Source organism: Ciconia boyciana, chromosome 16 (genome assembly GCF_034638445.1).
Source record: "Ciconia boyciana chromosome 16, ASM3463844v1, whole genome shotgun sequence".
Classification (NCBI taxonomy): domain Eukaryota; kingdom Metazoa; phylum Chordata; class Aves; order Ciconiiformes; family Ciconiidae; genus Ciconia; species Ciconia boyciana.
Window position 1 is genome coordinate 4,026,495 of NC_132949.1, and position 19,107 is coordinate 4,045,601.

Consider the following 19,107-nt stretch of genomic DNA (forward strand, 5'->3'; position numbering starts at 1 on the left):
CTTTTTTATAGACACCTTTTCTTAAGAATAGTATTTTATAGATACATAATAAGCCTTAAAAAAATACCTGAGAGGTCTTGCCTGGGGATTGCCTGCTTCTACATATGGATGTAAATAATCCTTTATGTAGAGATCAGCAGCACTATTAGAATGGGTGCAAATGAGAATCCTGCTGGAATAAATGGTGCAAATAAAAAAGCAATGAAGAAACAGAAAACAATTCAAAGCAGTAGAATACAAAAAAAAGGAAACAGTGGCCATCTTCCTGCACATTTGTCTTAATGAACTAGTCACTAACCTACCATAGTTTGCATGATTCAGCCCTTTAACTCAAATCCTTCAGTTATGAAAAGATTTAAAGTTCAAACAGTTTTTCAATAATTATTTTGTGATTATTAATCTAGACTTGATTTTAAGTAAGGAACAGCTTTTATTATCTAGCATACTGCAAAACTTTCCATGTCGAGCAAATCACAGTCATTCTACATATTGCCAATTTTAATTAGTTTTGTTCTAAATGGAAAATACAGGCTAAGACTATAAAATTACATTATCATTCAAAACAATGACGGATGGCTTGGGTTTTGTTTGTTTTTAAGCTGGATGGAAATTCTATATTTCTACCTTTCACTTAAATTTAGGTAAAAAATTACATCTTCTCTGCTAATCAAGTATCACTCTTATTTAATGCCCCATCTCACCTAGTATCCTGTTGTTGGAGTATGTGCTTGACTGCCTGAGCCAGAGTGAACGTTTTTCCTGTCCCATAGGGACCGATGATAAGAACAGGAGGCAGTTGTATTGAAAGTGGAGTAGTGATAGCCAGAACAGCCTCTTTCTGCTTAGCATTTAGTCGAGGGTCCAACTGCTCATCCCATTGTCTGTACAAAAGGAGGCAACAGAGTTTAAAAACAGAAGCTATGACAATCTGCTGTCAGTCAGAAAAGAAATGAGGTAAGATTTCAAAAGCTTTAAAGAAATTAAAGACCCTACATGCTACTATATTGACTGTGTCATTCTGAGGCACACTGAAACAAATCAACAAATCTAGCCAAACAATCACATGCTTTAATTACAAAACTTTGATAATATTTGCAATAAATCAGTTGGGGCTTTTTTCAAAAGGAATCTAACTAGTTCTCAATTTACATTATCTCACCTAACTATAATTAACCTGCATAGTACACATTTTAGAAAAAGTATATGCTGTACCATCACCTGATAACAAAAGCAAGTAGACATACAATGATTTTCTACTGTTACTATGCAAAATGTAACATTAGTTATGTTTCTTCCCTGCAGTATTTACATTGTCAGCTTTAAAAGTCAATAGTTATACAACCCCAGGGCTTGGTAAAAAATATCTACCATGAAATTCAAAAGCAATTTAAAAACTAATGGCTACCAATTAACTACAAACTTCTCTTTTTTTTTTTTTTTTTTTTTTTTTGAGATCATTAAAGCACATACCTCTAATGGGAAAGCAGGCTAAAAAAAGGATTTTTGCTGTAACCGGCTAGTGATACCAGCATTAAGAGGAAGATGCTTTCAGAAAATTCCAATGAGCATAAGAGGTTAAAGATTTGTAGACACAGGTTTTAATATTCCCACTGACAGATTTAAAAGTAGACATGCATAGTAAAAAACACCTGTCACTGCTGCACATATGGCCATACTTTAGTAATGTGATCTGCTTTCGTACAAGCACTATGCTTCTTACAGACTGGGAAAGTTTCTGTTCAGTAGTAGTTAGCAACAGGGAGTAAAATCAAGAGGGAATTGACTGAATTCCTAACTTTTAAGACACATATGAACAACAAGCTGGCAGGAGACTCTATGAAATACTGGAAATTAATAGAATAAAACAAAAATAGAAGAAAAACAGAGGGACCGACAGTTCTGAGTGAGCCAGAAGTACTGAATCTCAAGGTAGGGCAAACCAAGCCACCAGATGGAAAAAAACCATGCTCATTACACTGACTTAAACTGAACTACAACCATTATATATATCCTTTATGTATATAAAAAATATAAAACAATTATACAAATAAATTGTATCAACTACAACTAATATGTAAATTTCTGTAAATATAAATTTCCTGACATAAAACAGAGAAAACAAAGTTCTAGCTTACTTGACTTACCTTCTTTTTATTGAAATCACTGCTTACTTCCAAACTATTCCTAAACACTATTTCCTTGTAAGATTCACCCAAAACTTAACTAAGTCAGTGAAGATTGTCATTGACCTCCAGTAGCTTTGTACTATAACTCTACGCAAAACCCATTCCCTTCTTTCTGCCTTTACTGTCAAAGCTTTGATGAATGCAGCAGCATCACCCAGAACACTGCTCCCACCCTTTTATCATTTCTGTTCTTCCTACCCTTCCAAAGACAAACCAAATTTTTTCCAGTAATTTTTTGTCTTACATTATCTAGCTGTCTCAGGTTTCTGGCCCGATCACTTTCCTTTTAATCCTTGAGCTATCTTCTGATTTGTACTGCATCACAATCACGCTCTTAATTCTCACCTTCAAGACACCACCCGACTCCACGCATGCTGCACAGGCTATCAGTTCCACATACCTCTCATTTCCCTGGTTTCTAAGTACAGAAACCTCATGCCTCTTTTATCCTTCCCTGTGCAGCAAGAATACTGACCATATTCCCTGAGCATTTCTCTTCCCTAAGTTTCCTCTTCGAGACAAACTATTTTCACTGCGTCAGCCTTAAGTTTCCTTAAAAGTATTTATATAACATAGGGATTTATAATTTCATAAAGGAAACTGTAAGACACATGTACAAAGAATCTCAGGACTGCTTTCAAGTGCAATGCTGATCCTTCCAAGACTCATTCCCACACCTTTCCTAGTCATCCCCCTCAGTGACATGTCCAAATTTGGACTCATTGCATCAAACTCAAAAAGTGCTAATGGATCGTTCCTTGCAAACAGGAGTCTGCACACTTGAGATCCTGCACAGAAAACTCCTTGTAACTGGCATTTACATTCCTATAAAGCATCATGCATATTTGCAGTGAAGAACAGCAGAACAGTAAATAACAATAGCAGATTTCTTTTCTACAACTACAATACAACTGCAACACCTACAAAAACACAGCTCAACCACAGGGAAAAACAATCAACAGATTCTAGTCCTCAGAGGATCACTTTTCTTGGTTTATTTAGAACAGTTTCACTCCCTTCTCTGAACCATTCTCATCATTAATGAAGAGCAAGGCATGTTTCTTGTTCTAGGGCAGATTTCAGCCATCTGTTATGAGAAATTCAGTACCGCATTACCATACAATCTTTGATATTAAAGTGTTTGTATTCTTGTACCTGTTGGGACTCCAGGGTATGGTGGGAGTCATGCTGACATCTGGAAACAAAATACTGTTGTCCTTAATCCTGTCCAAGGCGTAATGCATTTCACAGAGGGGTAAGCGATTTAACTGAAACTGAAGTTCAACCTGCAGCACAAAACGAATGAATAAATGAATAGGTGAACCAAAAATGATTAATTTAGAAAAAACACTCATTCGACTTTACTGCACATGATACATTTTTATCTGCCTGCAAACTACTGACTCTCAGAAGAAAACAGCAAACATCATTCAATGAAAAGATTTGCAATAAAATTAACTTGCTCCTTTTTTTTTTTGAAGCAAAGATAAATACAGTATTTTCTTTAATGTCATTATGTTGTTTGACTTTTAAGGTTAGATTCCACTGTACTTTCAGAAAAAAATTAAAGGGAAAGCATTCTTGGAATTATTTTTGGACAAAATACAAAAAGTACTCCTGGAAAATATTACTGTCCTAAAACACTTGTTTTTAAAAATATAAGCTTCCATCCCTTATTGTAAGAACAACCTTGAAACAGTGACAGGCGAGAAATTTTTACAGATCAACAGATGATATAAATCAGATGTGTGACCAGCAGGGATAAACCCCAAACATTATTTATTTCTAGTCAAACATTCTGGAATAATATAACTTCTCATTTACGTTCAATTATTAGAATTCTCCAAAAGTTAATTTCTAACAATTAGTTGCTTATCAATACATTCATTTCCTCGTTCTCTCAACTACTTATGTTTTAATACTAGTAAATAAAAGAGAATGCCAGCAAAATTCTGGTACAAAGCCAGAAACAACATGCAGAGCACGTTAACATCCCTGATTAAATTCAGAACTGAACAATGGACAGTGAAATTAGTTTATACATACGTATACTAAAAGAGCAAAGAGAAAAATACATTCTAAATTCGAACACTGGATAACAGCAGCTCCTGGGGAAACAATTCATAAAAATAGTTCACGCAGATTATCATTTACACGTATTGAAATTTGCAATTATTAATCTCTCCAAAAACAAATGAATCTGATCAGAGCATTGCGCCAAAGAACTAAATGTTAACTAACACAGAAGCCATGATACAAAATTTGACACAGATTTGCACTCATATACAACAGCATAAAAACATCCAAAGCTGCTGAAGAACTTCAAGAGACTGACATACATTTTTAGGGTTTTTTCAAAGCAGTGCTATCTATTGCTAAATATTTATGTAATTACTGTGCTACAACTCTAAGGAGCATTTTTTGATTAAATAAGAGTAAATAAGTACCTTTCTCAGATTTACAATGAACTGTGAGCATGCTGACTAACACCCAGCCAAATTACTGCAACCTGTCTGGAAAAGCACCCCTCATTTACCTGGAAAGCATACCAATAATATTTCAAATTTCTATGGTCATCTTTACTGATAGCTTTCACAACTGCCTTACAGAAGCTGGTTTGCTATTACCAATTAACAGATGAGAAGAATAGGAACGGAGTAAAGACGTGCCGAAGCTGATACATCAGCACAATCACACCGCTGAAGAGACGGGGCAAAGCTGCAGTCGAGCGCCCCATGTCATCCCAGAGAAACGCCACGGAGGTGACACAGTCATTCTAAACGTACCCCCATGCCCAAAGCAAAAATCGGGTCTCAGATCTATTAATTTTCTCCTCTAGCACTCTCACTGATTCTCTATTAGTCAGTCCATTATTACTTAACCACACTTTAATCTCATGATAATTATTGCTACCAACCAGAAAGTTCAAGAAACACAAAGCAATACTAAAATACATTTTTCTAATTATCTTTTCTGACAACTTATATAAAGAATTTTAAAAGTCCTTGTCAGCTAAAATAAGTTTTCCTTATATACTAGAAACAAAAACCAATTTGTTGTATTAAAGATCCCTGTGGTTATCAAAATAAGACAGCAAACTTGGGGAAAAAAAGAAAAAAAAGGAAGTTAGAAAAGCAGAAAATCACTTCTCTAAACACGACAGGCCTCATTCAAAGCCATATAAACTTCTCCCGTGAACCTTCTCCTATGGAGGAGAATTCCTCCTATGGACGAATAAGTTAGCCTTCTAGATTTAACTGCTTGTTGAACCTGACATTCCTTTATTTGCCCACAAAGTCCCTTCCTACCATAGGGATCACACCTGTAAAAACCCTCTTGAATACCAGTAATGTTTACTACTTGAAGACCATCTCCTTCAAAAGGATTTGCAAAACACAGCTCTTAGCATTTTCTTTTTTCTACTATATTTAAATATTACACTGTTCATATTATTATGTAGCACGTAAAATCAACACTAGCTTTGCTGTAAATAAATGATGTTTGCTTGTATCGGCGCAGAATGTAGCCATTAACTTTCAGTCTCTGGCAGATATGAAGACATTAAATATTCATCTTGACTATCACATTTTACAGCAAGATGTATAACCATAACTCTGAAGAAAAGGGCAGTAACAAATCTGTACAACATCAAGCATGGAGTTCACCAAAGTGATTGTAACTGCTAGGAAAACTTTTTTTAAATAGGACACGTAAACGTTTAAAAAAATCTTTTTCCCTGCTGTTCCACCATGTAGTTTATGCCTATCCACTACCTTAGTAAATACCCTGGTTTTCAAAAGCAGCGTGGTTTAGCACTTGTCAAGAATGACAGCGCCAGCCCACCCTGCCCGAGGGGGACCTCGAGCTGCCTTCCAAAGCTCTATCCTACCCATCTCTACCCAGCGCCCATTTGTCTGCCCAACAACATCCCACAGATGTTTGGAAAAGACTTCCATGCAAATGGCAACGGTCCCAACCTCACAGTTGAATCTATACAGGAAAAATATCTTTCCTCGGACAGATCCAAGGCTAACAAAAGACCACCCAATATAACAATGATAATTTAAATGCAGAAAAACTGTGATGCTCCTCTGAGCAACACTTTAATAGCCCCTTCTGGGAGTCCAAGCAAGGTGCTTAGCATTAAATACCTCTTATTATCTACCTGCATTCACCACTTTCTTTAACAGCTTGTGATTTGTTTTGTTTTTCATCCAGTTTGGATTGAATCAAACAGTTTTATTTGCTGTTGCAGAGTACTGAATGAGGCCATCTGTGAAGGAGAGGTATGTAACCTGCTTTAATATATATTCCACAATAAGAAAACAGTGGGAAAGGAAGTTAATCCATTGCCAGTTTCACAGAAGAGGACACAGAACAGAGTAACCACTCCAAAAATAAAACAGTCGCATGTTAGTTTGGTCACCAAAAAGAGCAGCAGCCAAGGGGGCTTAAAGCACCGGTTCAGTCCACCCCACCTCCATGAATGCTGCACTTGATAAAAGCAGAATTGTGTATTTATTATAGTTAAGCCAGGACAACAGGCAAACAAGTGATCAGGAAGCTTCCAAGATGAATTATTAGAAGAGGAAAGGAAGCAAACCACCTAACATATCCAAAACCTACAGAAATAAAAGCAATTTTGTCAATGTTTAAGAATCACATAGGGAATATGAACTCCACTGAAAACAACAGCAAAATTTCCAGCATCTTTAATAAAAACACTATACATCCAAATTATAATACCCTCCATTCTAACCTGAGGATCCCTTTCCAAATTTGCAGTCAATACTTAATCAGAAAAAATTTCCTCACAATTAGAATTCATTAAAATATAGGTAACACTTTAAAGATTTGACCACCAATTCACTGATATGTGTATGAAGTACTACATGATTTTACAAATAACTTTAGGATCCAATTTTTAATGCAGAATAGATTTGCTGCCTCAGGCGAAGTTTTATAAGACACTCAAAGAAAAATAAGCCAGTTACTGAAGCCCCAGCTCATTTTGCATTCCAGTGGAGTTTCTGATAGAATCAATTAGTAAGTTTAATTATTGTTTTAAGAAAACAAACACAAAGCCGAGAGCCCAGAACAACGTAAGTCTTCCCAGGCCAATTATCCATGTTAAATTAAGACATTAGGATTCTTGCATATGTTTCCCAAACAAAATGCATGGGAGGAGATAATCGTTTGGTGAAAATGCATTCATTCCAAGCAATTCCAGTGACCTTAATTTGAGGTTATTTCTGTTTGGTAACAAGATCAATCACAAGGTCTACAGCAGACGCACACTGGGGATGGGTGAGGAGTTTAAGTATATAACTTAACTAGAGCTTTGTCTTCCCTTACATGCATTTACATCTAATGCACTATCTTGATTGCAAACTACACAATATTTAAAAAAAGAAAAAATTATCCACGCCCATTTCATGTTAACTGCAAAGTAAACAAAAGCCTGATCTTACTGCCAACACAATTTTATCTAGCAAAAGTGTTATAACTCCTCATTTTGTGATTGAATGCCTCCAAGACAGATATTTATCTGTCTTAGATATAAGTGTCAGCAGAGTGAGAGCCATGGAGGCAAGTATTATCATTCTGAAACACAGGAGATATATAACAAAAGTATCTATTCACCTGCCTCATGCCTCCATCTACCAACCCTCATCATCTTCATCAGGGAAATACTGGAAGTTGAAGACTTTTCCACTGAAGGACAATATTCCTTTTGTTCTGATATGGGCGCAGAAAGCAGCACGAGGCCCCTTCATAACCTCAACAAACCTTATTAAAAATTAATCTCACCTCAGGCCTAGGAACAAATAGCGGAATCCACAATGACACAAACAAAAAGAACGAGAAGATACAAAAAGAATGAGAAGATACAAAATAAAAAGTCCAAGATGCAAGTTATCAAAGACTGAGTTCTAGCTGGCTAGGCTACGTCAAGAGCAGCAGAGAGGGGGTTTTTTGTTTGGTTTTGGTTTTGGTTTTTTGAGAAAAAACACAGGAATAGAAAACTCCCTCCTTTGACTTCATTAAGAAAAGGTTCCTGAGGTCTCTGGTGAGAATAGCTATGATGGACAGAACAATAGAAGCCACATCAGAGAGACTAAGCTGGAGAAAAGTCCAGGCAGCAAGAGTAAGTAGTTCAGTGGTTTTAGAATGAGAGGGGGTGGTTTTAGAATGAGAGGGGAGAGGGTGGGTAGGTCTGGTGGAAAGCCCATGAACTACCCACAAACACCTACCAGCAGGAAAATAAAAGTAAGACAAAGCTTTCCTTTACAAGTCCATAGAGAGACGGCTTTGTATTTGAACCAGAGATGTAAAAACAATGTCCAAGACAGCTTACAAATCACACTCTCAAAACTATGAGATATACAAGCAAAAATATGCAAATGATGCCTAGTCATCTCAGAAGAATTTTGCCAGAAATGAAATTCATTAAAATGTATTTTTACGCTGTGACAGTTCTAAAATATTAATTTCTTTTCCAAATAATAAGACTCATATATACGTACAACACACACACATATATCTATATGTGTATATTTACGTATAAAAAGATTTCACCTATCTGAAATACTCATCTGTGCTCTGCTTTCTGTGTATGGCAATGAATAACAAAATTCCTTTTCATATCTTCAAGCAATTATTTTGGGTGGAGCCAAAACAGACACAATGCAAACAGTTCCCATACCAAAACCACTTCCACTCAGACTTACCTGCATTTCACAATCTGCCCGAAGATTAAGTTCTTCGCAGCATTCCCTGGATACCCTCAAGAAGATATAATCCTTTGTTTTCTCCTCAATAGCTGCTTCATAAACCTTCTCTTTGGTTCCTTGGGTCTGTGCTGACTTATCTTTAGTGACAGGCAATAAATAAACAGCATTGACTTTGGTCATCACCAGCCGTCCAGCCAAAGTGTCTTCCGAAAGTGTTTCAGTGAGCTTAAAGCGGCCAAAAAGTTGTCCATTTTGGGCATACTTTGCACCTCCAGAAACACCAGTGAGCATGAAGCTTGCTACAATCTGCAATTGCACTTTTATGTTGAACCTAAGTAAGAAAGCATCAAGTCAGTGCAGAAAAATGCTCTCAGATTCAGAAATGTCATGCATTCAGACTGAAGATTAACTGCCTTATACATTCAGAACTTTTAAGCATAAACAAGTATAGCCAAACTGACCCTTCATAAGTACGTAGCTGTCAAATGTTTACACATTTTCCTTTTGATTATAGCCTGTAAAACATATATTCAAAAGAATCAACATCTATGAAGCTTAAAAAAAGAACCTGCACAAGAATCAAATACTAGACTTTCTGAGACCAAAATAAGTTTAGGGTGAATTAGAGTTGCTAATGTCCCAAAATCATGTCCCAAAGAAGTAAAAATTTCTATTTAAATAGTTTGTAAGCTTATGTTAGGTATTCAAGGAGAGACGTGCGTGCAGGCAAAGAACAGAATAAGATTACTATTTATTTCATGTATCTCTTCCTGCTGCACACCCAAGATGGTAATCTACATCTTAAAAGGTAAATGGTATTATACCTATAATTCAGAGGGATTGATTAAAATGCCTCAAAAAAAAAAATCAGAATGTAGGCATTAAAATGAGATCATTTTATTTGAAATGAGAGAATGGCCTCACAGGCTCAGCCATATAAACCATTTGTCCACAGAATTCCTATTAGCAGCAGGTTCCTCCTGTAATCAGACACGTAACAAATTCATTCTTTGTAGTTACCATTTTCTAGAAGTCACATGCGTAACACATTAAAGTGACTTATTAGCACACTTTATTGACCTCTCACCAATACATACTAATCGCCTCCTAGAGCGTTTGGGTTTTTTTAAACAGATTGCTTCAACCTGGTTTTAAAAAGAACAAAAGGGGAAAAAGGTCCGTCACACTAACAATATTCAGTTCTCTTCTCATCAGCAACTTTCTCCTGAATTTGCAACAAATTACAGAAGAAAAGTAAAAACCAAAGATTTTCACAAATGAAATAAAACCTCTTGGAAAAAACCCTCATTTTCTTATAATACTTTTCATACTCATACTGTTTTTATTTGACCTGTTCTTCTTGTAATTTCTATTTTAACCTAATAAACTGGTAATTCATTGTTTAAGCCCTGTAGTGTCAATAGTCATAAGCCCATAACAATAAAATCCAACATTTTAGCTCACTTGGTAATTAAACATCTACCAAACCAATCAAATACATTTTTTTCATATCTGGCAAAACATGAGTCTTGCACAAAAACTGCACGTTTGCCCCCTTGTGGTAATAGTTGCTCCTTTACATAATATGGGTATTTAAGTCAGACCCAAATTTCACACACCTCCACTCTCAAAAAGCAAGAGATATCTTCTTACTGAACACAGATTTGTTCAGTTCATCAGTAACCACAAAGGTTACTGCACAAGCTACAGTCAAAGCAATCACTCAAAAGCATGTACTTCAGGGAGCACACCAGAATTAAGTGTAATCTTTCCAATTTCCACACGCACTAAAAAAACCCAAAACAACAAAAAACAAGCTTTCTTCTACACAAGTGCTGCACTATTCCAAAGCAGCTATCAGCAAGTTAGCAACACCTAGAACAGCCCATATCTCATTCAGATGATTGTTAAAATACTATATAAAACATTTAACACAGTAACCAAGAGCTCAGCATTATTACTAAGATGCAATCACATGCTATTGTGAATTTAATTTGTTAAAACTTTCCTGAAGTTGAATCCCTATGCTACTGAATGTGCATCAGCTCATTCTCAAATTCAGATTTATAAAAACGTGCTGGAAGACAGTATTACTGCCATTCTGAGACAAGGCACAAGTTGGTGTCTTTATAAATTACTAAACTGAATCTGCTGTGCTAAAAGGAACCTAAAGTTTAGAGTTTATCAAGCAATTTCTATTGAGTAAGCTGACACCTTCTGGCAAACTGTTAAAAGTACAAAATCCTCTAAGGATTAGATTTTAAAAAAACAAAAGTTGCTTCTTTCATCCATTCCTCACCCTTGCTTTGCAGGTTTATACAAAAAAAAAGGTTTTCAGTCAGGCTTATACAAACCAAACAAAAATTTATGTTTCCTCCTAAGCACTGTAAAATCCCAGCCTAATTGCAGTGTTAATGAAACTAGCTACAGAAAAGCCTGTTGTTCATATTTAAAATCACAGAATTAAAGAAAGACTTCATAAATCATTAATTCATCCAGTACCAATGCAAGCAATAAATTCCTAAAAGGCAAACAAACCCATTCTGAACAAAGCCCCATATAACAGTTTCTTAAAAGTACGTTCAGCACATTTCCTCTTGCATCTACACATGCAGAGTTCAGACAGGGTGTGCAGTGTGACACCTACCTATGCATTGATAAATGTGAGACATAGTAATGACAAAAGCAAATTTATTTTCCATCAAAGCCAGTATTTTAAGTTTTCACAGCCCTGAGGATAAATCTGCTCTGTAATTCTGGTAGCAGACAGTGTACTGAGTGGAAGGAGCTACATGTCACCTCACACATTCTTTAACATTCGTACAAGAAAATACACACTAAGTTCTAGCCACTCTTAACAATACTATGCTGTTTTTCTTTTGAATGTGCAAGCAAGAAAGGAAGAGTTTTAAAGCCATCAACAGACTGTATGTAGGGCAAAACTTTCCAAAACCAAACTAGTATCTAGATCAGATCATTGTTCTGCTTTTTCTTACAGAGTATGTTTGCATTCGGAAATTAGACAGCAGTGGCTCCTTTATTCTAACCTTTATTACTCTATTTTGTGATGTACTCATGTAGAGTAATTTTTACAAATGCCTCCTGAAATATTAGAATAAACATGATCTAAAAGTAAAGCTCCCTGAGACTATCCAGAATGAACTCTCCTATAACTGAGTTCAAGACCTTTTAAAGCCACTGCAACCTTCACCCGATACTTTTCAGTAGTTCCACTCAGGTGATCCCACGTAAAGTCTGAAACAGTGTTTTCCTAGAAAGTGGGAAACCATCAACATTCTTAAAAGCCAACAGTTCACTCCAATCTGAACCACAGACACTCATGTTATTCCAGTCTTGTCATAAGAGACCATGTTGACAACCCTACTACTTTTACGATACACATACACAAACCCATTAGAGAGTAGCAGCTCATCAACATTTTCACTCATGGCACCACTTCAGAGGTATTACAACCCACTTGCATTTGTATTTCTGGGCCCAATTCTAGGCTTACAACCCTGTCACTTCACTAGAGAATAGCGAGTGTGTGATCTTAGCCACAGAGGATCAGGAAAGTGTGCTAGTTGGAGCCTTGTTGCAATAAAGTGGGTCAGCTACAAGATCAAAAGAATATTTCTGTCATCAACACTATCAAACCAGAAGATTTCAAGAACACTATTAAAACTTACTTTTATTAATCTACTAGGTAGAAAAAGAAGAGCAATAACTTATTGCTGCACCAAATTGTCCAAAGGGGAAGCATTACACACAGGATACACTTACTAATCTTTTATTTCTACAGGCATGCTGCTCTTTGGTTTCCTATGAGGCATGAGAGCGTAATTCTGAATGTGAAAATTCACTCAGTAAAAATATTGTTTAATTTTGTATCATATTTCATAATGTTTACTTTAAACCCACTTTTGTTTTAAAAAGCCTTAGAAAAGTCAACCTGATTATAAATATGTATAATGGAGAATATTTCTGTATGCTGAAAATAGCATTCAAGCATAATTCCTCTGTATGTTAGATTCCAGCTCAAGAGCAGAGCGCAGCAGCGATGAAAGATATGAAGGAAAATAGTTCACATATATTGCCCTTCATCTGAGATACAAAAAAGAAATGGAACTATTTTTCTGCTTTAAAAGCATGAGAAATACAACTACTCATAGTATTTTCTTCCTACATTCTAGAGGGGTGATTCAGCTGAACCTCTGCAGCTCCAGGAGTGGTCCGCCTTAAAAAGACATTTCTGATTTGGAACTTAATTGATAGAACTAAATTTGCTACTAAATTAGGTTAAAGGGAAGTTATACCATATTGACTTTCCATTCTGAGTAGTGCAACACTTTAAAACTCTTCTGTACCACATGAGTGCAGGCAAAATTTTTAACCACAAATATCCAGCTACAGAAAAAAACGCTCCATGAGAGTCTATACATAGGAAGCTCACATCTTCTTCCTAGCTCTGTATTTGCTCATGCAGCTAATCCAGTTGGGTAATATGTACATAATACCTAAAGATATTACAGAACAAAACAAACAAAAAATGTATACTATATGCCTTTTATTCACAAGCTCATTTTTCAACCTATTTAGAGAATAAATATAATAAAGTCAGCTGCCACATCATTGTAAGATCAGAGTTTAATCCACCCACAATTCAAACTTTTTCTTAAAAAAAAAAAAAAATAAATTTACACTCCCTCAAGGCCTTTTATACAAAGATTTCATATATTACTTTGCTATAACCTACTTTCACCAAGGAACAAAAATACGATTCTTCTTATTAATATCTTTTTGTATAGAGAGCCAAAACACTATAAACACAAATTATTATTATCCAGACACTAACAAAACATTGTACAATAGTTCTTTAGTGCCTCCAACTGTAAGCATAGACTGATAACATACAATTTCTTTTAAACAAGTTATCAGTAAATTACATTTGTTAAGTGCTAGTGACTTTTATCAAAGCTTACTATTTCCAGACTCATATTCAACTTCACTTCCAAGAAACAGGAAGACTTAGCATCTTAAACAATCACGTAGGTTTTATTTAAAAAGTTGTCATCCTCATTTTAACAGGACAGCAAGAAATATCTAAGAAGTATTTTTATAAAGGTATCACTTACTTGCTAACTTCCTTATACTGTGCTATTTCCTCTATATAAAGGAGGTCATGTAGCCGTGACTGATAGTTGGTCTTGGTCAATGATTTGTCCAGGACAGATTGTGTAAATAGCTGGTCAGCAGATAGAGGGATTTGGTATCTGGTAAGAAGGCTCTTCTCCAATTCAGTAGTTTCATTAGGCTCAAATTCTACAATAGTCTTAGAAGTAGAATCCCAACGCTTAGCTGTGGTTAGTAGCTGTTGCCGTGCATGCATCAGGTATTCAAGATCTGGGTGTAGATACATAATAAGGAAAGGAAAGAAGTTCAAACTCCGTATATGTTTGTTTTTTATTAAAACAAAACAAACAAAACACTATTAAAAATAATCCCATTAGAGATAATGAACTAAATGTAGGTAAGAGTCCCCTCGGCCTACAACAGCTTTAGTAAGTTCACTGCTAGTAATTGCCATCCCTACTTTTCAAGTATACACAGAGAGCAAGCAGGCTCTCAAACAAGACCAGAAAATAAAATATTCTATAGATAGCAAATAGAGTGAGTACAGACAAACAAGGAAAGCACTTTTATTTTAATAATTGCAAGCAACTTTGAAGGACTTGGCATCACAATATGCTTTCAAAGCCTAACTGCAACATCATCTCATTTCAGAAATATAGAGTAGTGAAGAACCTTACAATATATACTATAAAATTTAGAAGGCAATAAAAACAAATTTATAAACTAGCTAGTAAGAAATCATTAAATTTGCAACATTGTGAAAGCCTTTAAAAAAATTTCTACAGTACCATAATATGTGTATTCTGCAGACAGTTGCATTATATAGCTGAAGTTAGTTTGCTAGGCAAAACTTTGGAAATGTAACCTAACATGATATAAAGTTATAAAATTAAAAGGAAATTAATTTTTCAGTGTACCCTAATTTCAGGGACCACATAGCTTAAATGAAAAACCAAAGACCAAGCACTGTCTACAGCCACCCAAAATATATCCATTAACACCACAGAAAACACTATGACAACAGTGCACCAGTTAACAGAATTGCAGTTACATTGCAGAGCTGAAAATATTTGGCATTTATAGTGAAGCTATGATATCTTAATGTATTATCTCTGAGTAAGATTTAAGATAGGTATCCAGGATATCACACCAACGCTGAAAAGTGTGCAAAAAAGACATTTTCAAATTCAAATTAAATACTTAACATCATCTTGACTGTCTTTATTCTAAATAGAAGGAAAACAGCTTTTTAGCAAAAGAAATGTCAGTTCAGCTTGACTGTGACTACAGGAACATAGCTTATCTTACTCGCTAATCTCCTAAGTATGTGTTCACTAAGAAGCCAAATTTAAGTATCTACCTCCAGCCTGAACCATATTAGTAGCTACAGTTGTATGGCAAGAAAAAGTCCATGTTTGTGTGGTTTCTGTGTTTGAAATCATCTCACCATAAATGAAGCTTTCTCTGGTACTAAGCATACCTGAGATCACAAAAGCTCCGTAATTGTGCTGGGATTGAGTCCTCCTTTCCTAGAAAGAGAGCCATTTAATTCCCAGCACTAGAGAGGCTTACACTGGAAGCCTGACATAAAGAGTTCCTGGCACAGACTGCACATACGATGACCCTTTCTTAGAGAGCACTTTGTACATTCTCAGCGCACAGAAAACTTCTCTCAGTTCTCTTTTTCCGTAGCAAATAAAGATTTCAAAATGCATAATGGAGGCTCCTCCATTAAAATATTTTAATGTTGACCTTTCTTTCCCACCTAGATATCTAGACAGGGCCCTGAATTACATGCAAATGTAGAGACCTCAGGCAGCTTTCTGTTTGAAAAACAGTTCCATGAGATCCCAATTCATATATACCAAAAGTAAAAGAAACAATGGAATCGGACACACATCCAACAGTTATCCCTTTCACTTGCCTGCTTACACACTTCTTAGATTACCTCAGCAAAAAGCCCAGGATTTTGTACTTACATTTATCTGTAAAGCACCTAGCACTCTTTTCATTTGAAACAAATACTAGTAACAACCTGCTTGAAGACTTCAGTGTCCCTCTGCACACAGCCAAGCAACATGTGAAAAGGAAGTATCAGTAACTCATGCTAGAAAGTGCTATCTCAACTTCATCCATCACTTTCACGCGGACTTGAACTGGCTGTTCCTTGTATCGCTCTGGTTAGTAGTTAGTTTAAGCCAACAAGGACCAAGACCATAGACTGGTTTGACAGTAACTCTGACTTTGCAAATAAGTTATGGCTTAGTTTTCTCCATCTTAAACAGGTTTACAATAAAAGGACACCTGTTCTCCACAAGCTCAATGTCTTAGGAAGCCTGTCAGCTGTAATTACCCACATTGTTACATGGAGATCATATAATAGTTCCTGAAAAGACCACAGCCTTGCTTCTAAGCATAGTTTCTCGTTCGCAATCAATATTCTCTGCTTCAAGAGACATTACAACCTGTACAGTCTTCCTGCTCTTGGCTACAAGTGCTTGGGTCATCTGGAAAGATCAGTTCATGATCTTTGGTATTTCTTATTTACAGTTTCTTTTTGTTAATGTTGCAAATGTTAACCTGTTAGATGAAAATAAAGGCCAAGAATAGGAAACTGCTGGTTTTAGTTTCATCTTCTTTCCTTCTTTTTCCTTTTTCTTCTTCTTTCTGCTCACATCCCAGTGCCACAATTCTGTTTCTTTAGTGTTTGCATCACTCAAATATACATAAAAAATTACCACACTCTATCCCACCCCCTTGCTTGCTGCCAAGTGACATAGTGACCTATATTTAGGTCTCTTAATCTTTTACCATAAATCAAAGTGCTTCCTTCTTTTTTGCACCTCTTAGAACATCTTTCAATTTGTTGACATCTTTCTGATAATGGAGTTATTTCAGGTTTGAACTGAGAGGTACAGATCAATTTCATAAACAGAATACAACCCTTACAGTAACATGTAGTGGGGCTTTTTTTTACTGGAACACACACAAATAGTTACACTTTCTTTACATTTTCAAAATTCATGTCAACAGCACTTCACTGAGTTACAAGCCTATACTTTGCCTTTTGCCTTTGACAACCCTAATCAGATATTGCACGGAAAAAAACCCCACAACTTCTCAGATAGTCTGCTTTAAGTAATGAATGAATTACCAGGTATATTCTTATACAGAAGCACTTCATCTCTCTATCTGACCTTTTTCTATGGGTTTAACATTTTCATCAATACAAGAATGATTATAAAAACATACACATACTTCAACTTCCAGTGCTGCCTTCAGACACATACCAAACCAGAAATTCCCAGCATTTTGACAAGATGTAGGAGTCCTATCCCAACACAGAGTAATAGTCATACTCCAGTTATCTGCCTTATTTAGACCTTCTGAAGCTTTTGTCCACTATTTATATTCATATATATGATGAACATAACATACAGCAAAAGATATTCACTAGCTGCTAAAACAGATGCTGTTCTGCCCAGAAATGTGAAAAGGAAAGAGATGGCATGAAAGATTTCCACTACTCCAAAAGAATTTTTTAATACATTACCTTCAGTTGAAGCAGCATCAATCATTACTCGTTGCATGAGGACTGGTTCTAATCCAAAATCAAACACAACAGTTTGGCGAAAAGTTCCAAAGATTTCTGTGTTAAAGGCTATACTGACTTTGTATATATAATGATCTATTCCGTTCTGGACCATCTTTCCTCCTATCCATTCCTGACAGTTTTCTGGAACTTCTTGTGATACCTGGGTAGTGCTGTCTCCAGCAGATATTGCAACGATACTAAAATGTGGACGATGGGCATCATAAAGCAATGCCACTCGATACAGCATTCTTGCAGGCTATAAAAAAAATGCAAAGGTTGAAATGACAGTATGTTGGAAAACTGAAATTATTTCAGGAATATCTTCCTTTGCAATCAGATAATGAGAGCTTATAAGAAGCCTCAGCTTCTCAGAGCAGGTACAAGTCCTGCCCGCTTTCCAGAAATCTGGGCAGTCGATACATAATCGCCAGAGCTGCTGGGAAAAGAGAGAGAAGGGATGGTGCTAGGAAGCTTCTCTATTTTAAGAGGAATTATGCAATTGAAATCTTAATCGCAAAAGGTTATGGGCTGCATTCTAGTTATTATTGACTCACTTTCAAAAGATAAGTAGTCCTACCTTACAAGTGAGAGCAAATGTCCATGTCTGATGAGACTTTTTGGTGGTGACAGTTACCGATAGCTCAGGATTATGTTCTACTCTCACTCCTTCTACACATTCACTAAGCTACATTAAAAGAAAAAGAAGATAACATTAAACATCTACAGACAGTATCAAAATAAAAACATTCAGGAAAAGGTAGTATTTTTTTAACAGAAAATGGAAAGAATGGTTTCCTAGGTTGTGCAGGATTGATGCAAGTCCTGCGTAGGAATTAATGAAAATATGTGCTAATTCAGAGAGACAAGCAAGCCAAATCTACTAGATCATACTATGTGAGCAAATAATATAACCATTTAAGGACAATTAACCACAGGACTTGATTTTCAAAAACCAACTTAATTGTAAATGTTTAAAGTAGAACATTATTTCATTTGGAAAGAAGAATCTGATACAATGAGGCCCAAAGACTGCTTTTCCAGAAGACCCCAGATCTCACTGACGTCAATGAGACTACTGAGACACCAGGAAACTAGAATCAGGCTTTCTACTCATTAATGCATTTTGCAGAAAGTCCACTCTTCCCAGATTTTAATCAACAATAGATGGACCGAAAACTCCTTAGGGTCAGTGGTAAGTAGAGCTGGTCGAATGCCGCAAAAACGTTCTTTGGAATTCCAAACAGCTGCTAAGTTTGATCATGTCCATACCCCACACTCTTCAGTATTCAAACTTTTTTGAACATTTAGGGGATTGGCTGTTCTTCATACAAGTGCCTGCAGCTGCAGGCAAAGAAAAGGAGCCATGCACAAACAAGAGTATTCTCCACTAAGTCGTGAAAGCTTCGCCATTTATTGTTCTCAGTTTAAAAAGTTCTGCCATCTAGTCAAGGAACAGGAA

General features: G+C 36.0%; 1 protein-coding gene across 6 annotated transcripts in view; it reads right to left on the minus strand.

The window, feature by feature from the left end:
• Positions 1 to 19,107, minus strand: part of HELZ (helicase with zinc finger) — a 92,011-nt gene that overhangs the window by 42,533 nt on the left and 30,371 nt on the right. For 4 of the 6 annotated variants that reach the window (XM_072880946.1, XM_072880947.1, XM_072880950.1 and 1 more), the window contains 7 exons: positions 18,226 to 18,333; positions 17,607 to 17,904; positions 14,056 to 14,323; positions 8,918 to 9,251; positions 3,342 to 3,472; positions 702 to 881; positions 68 to 172 (listed from right to left, as the gene is read on the minus strand). In XM_072880946.1, the coding sequence (XP_072737047.1) occupies positions 68 to 172; positions 702 to 881; positions 3,342 to 3,472; positions 8,918 to 9,251; positions 14,056 to 14,323; positions 17,607 to 17,904; positions 18,226 to 18,333 (1,424 nt within the window). The remainder of the gene's footprint in view (positions 1 to 67; positions 173 to 701; positions 882 to 3,341; positions 3,473 to 8,917; positions 9,252 to 14,055; positions 14,324 to 17,606; positions 17,905 to 18,225; positions 18,334 to 19,107) is intronic. The other 2 variants (XM_072880948.1, XM_072880949.1) reach the window with 2 other exon arrangements.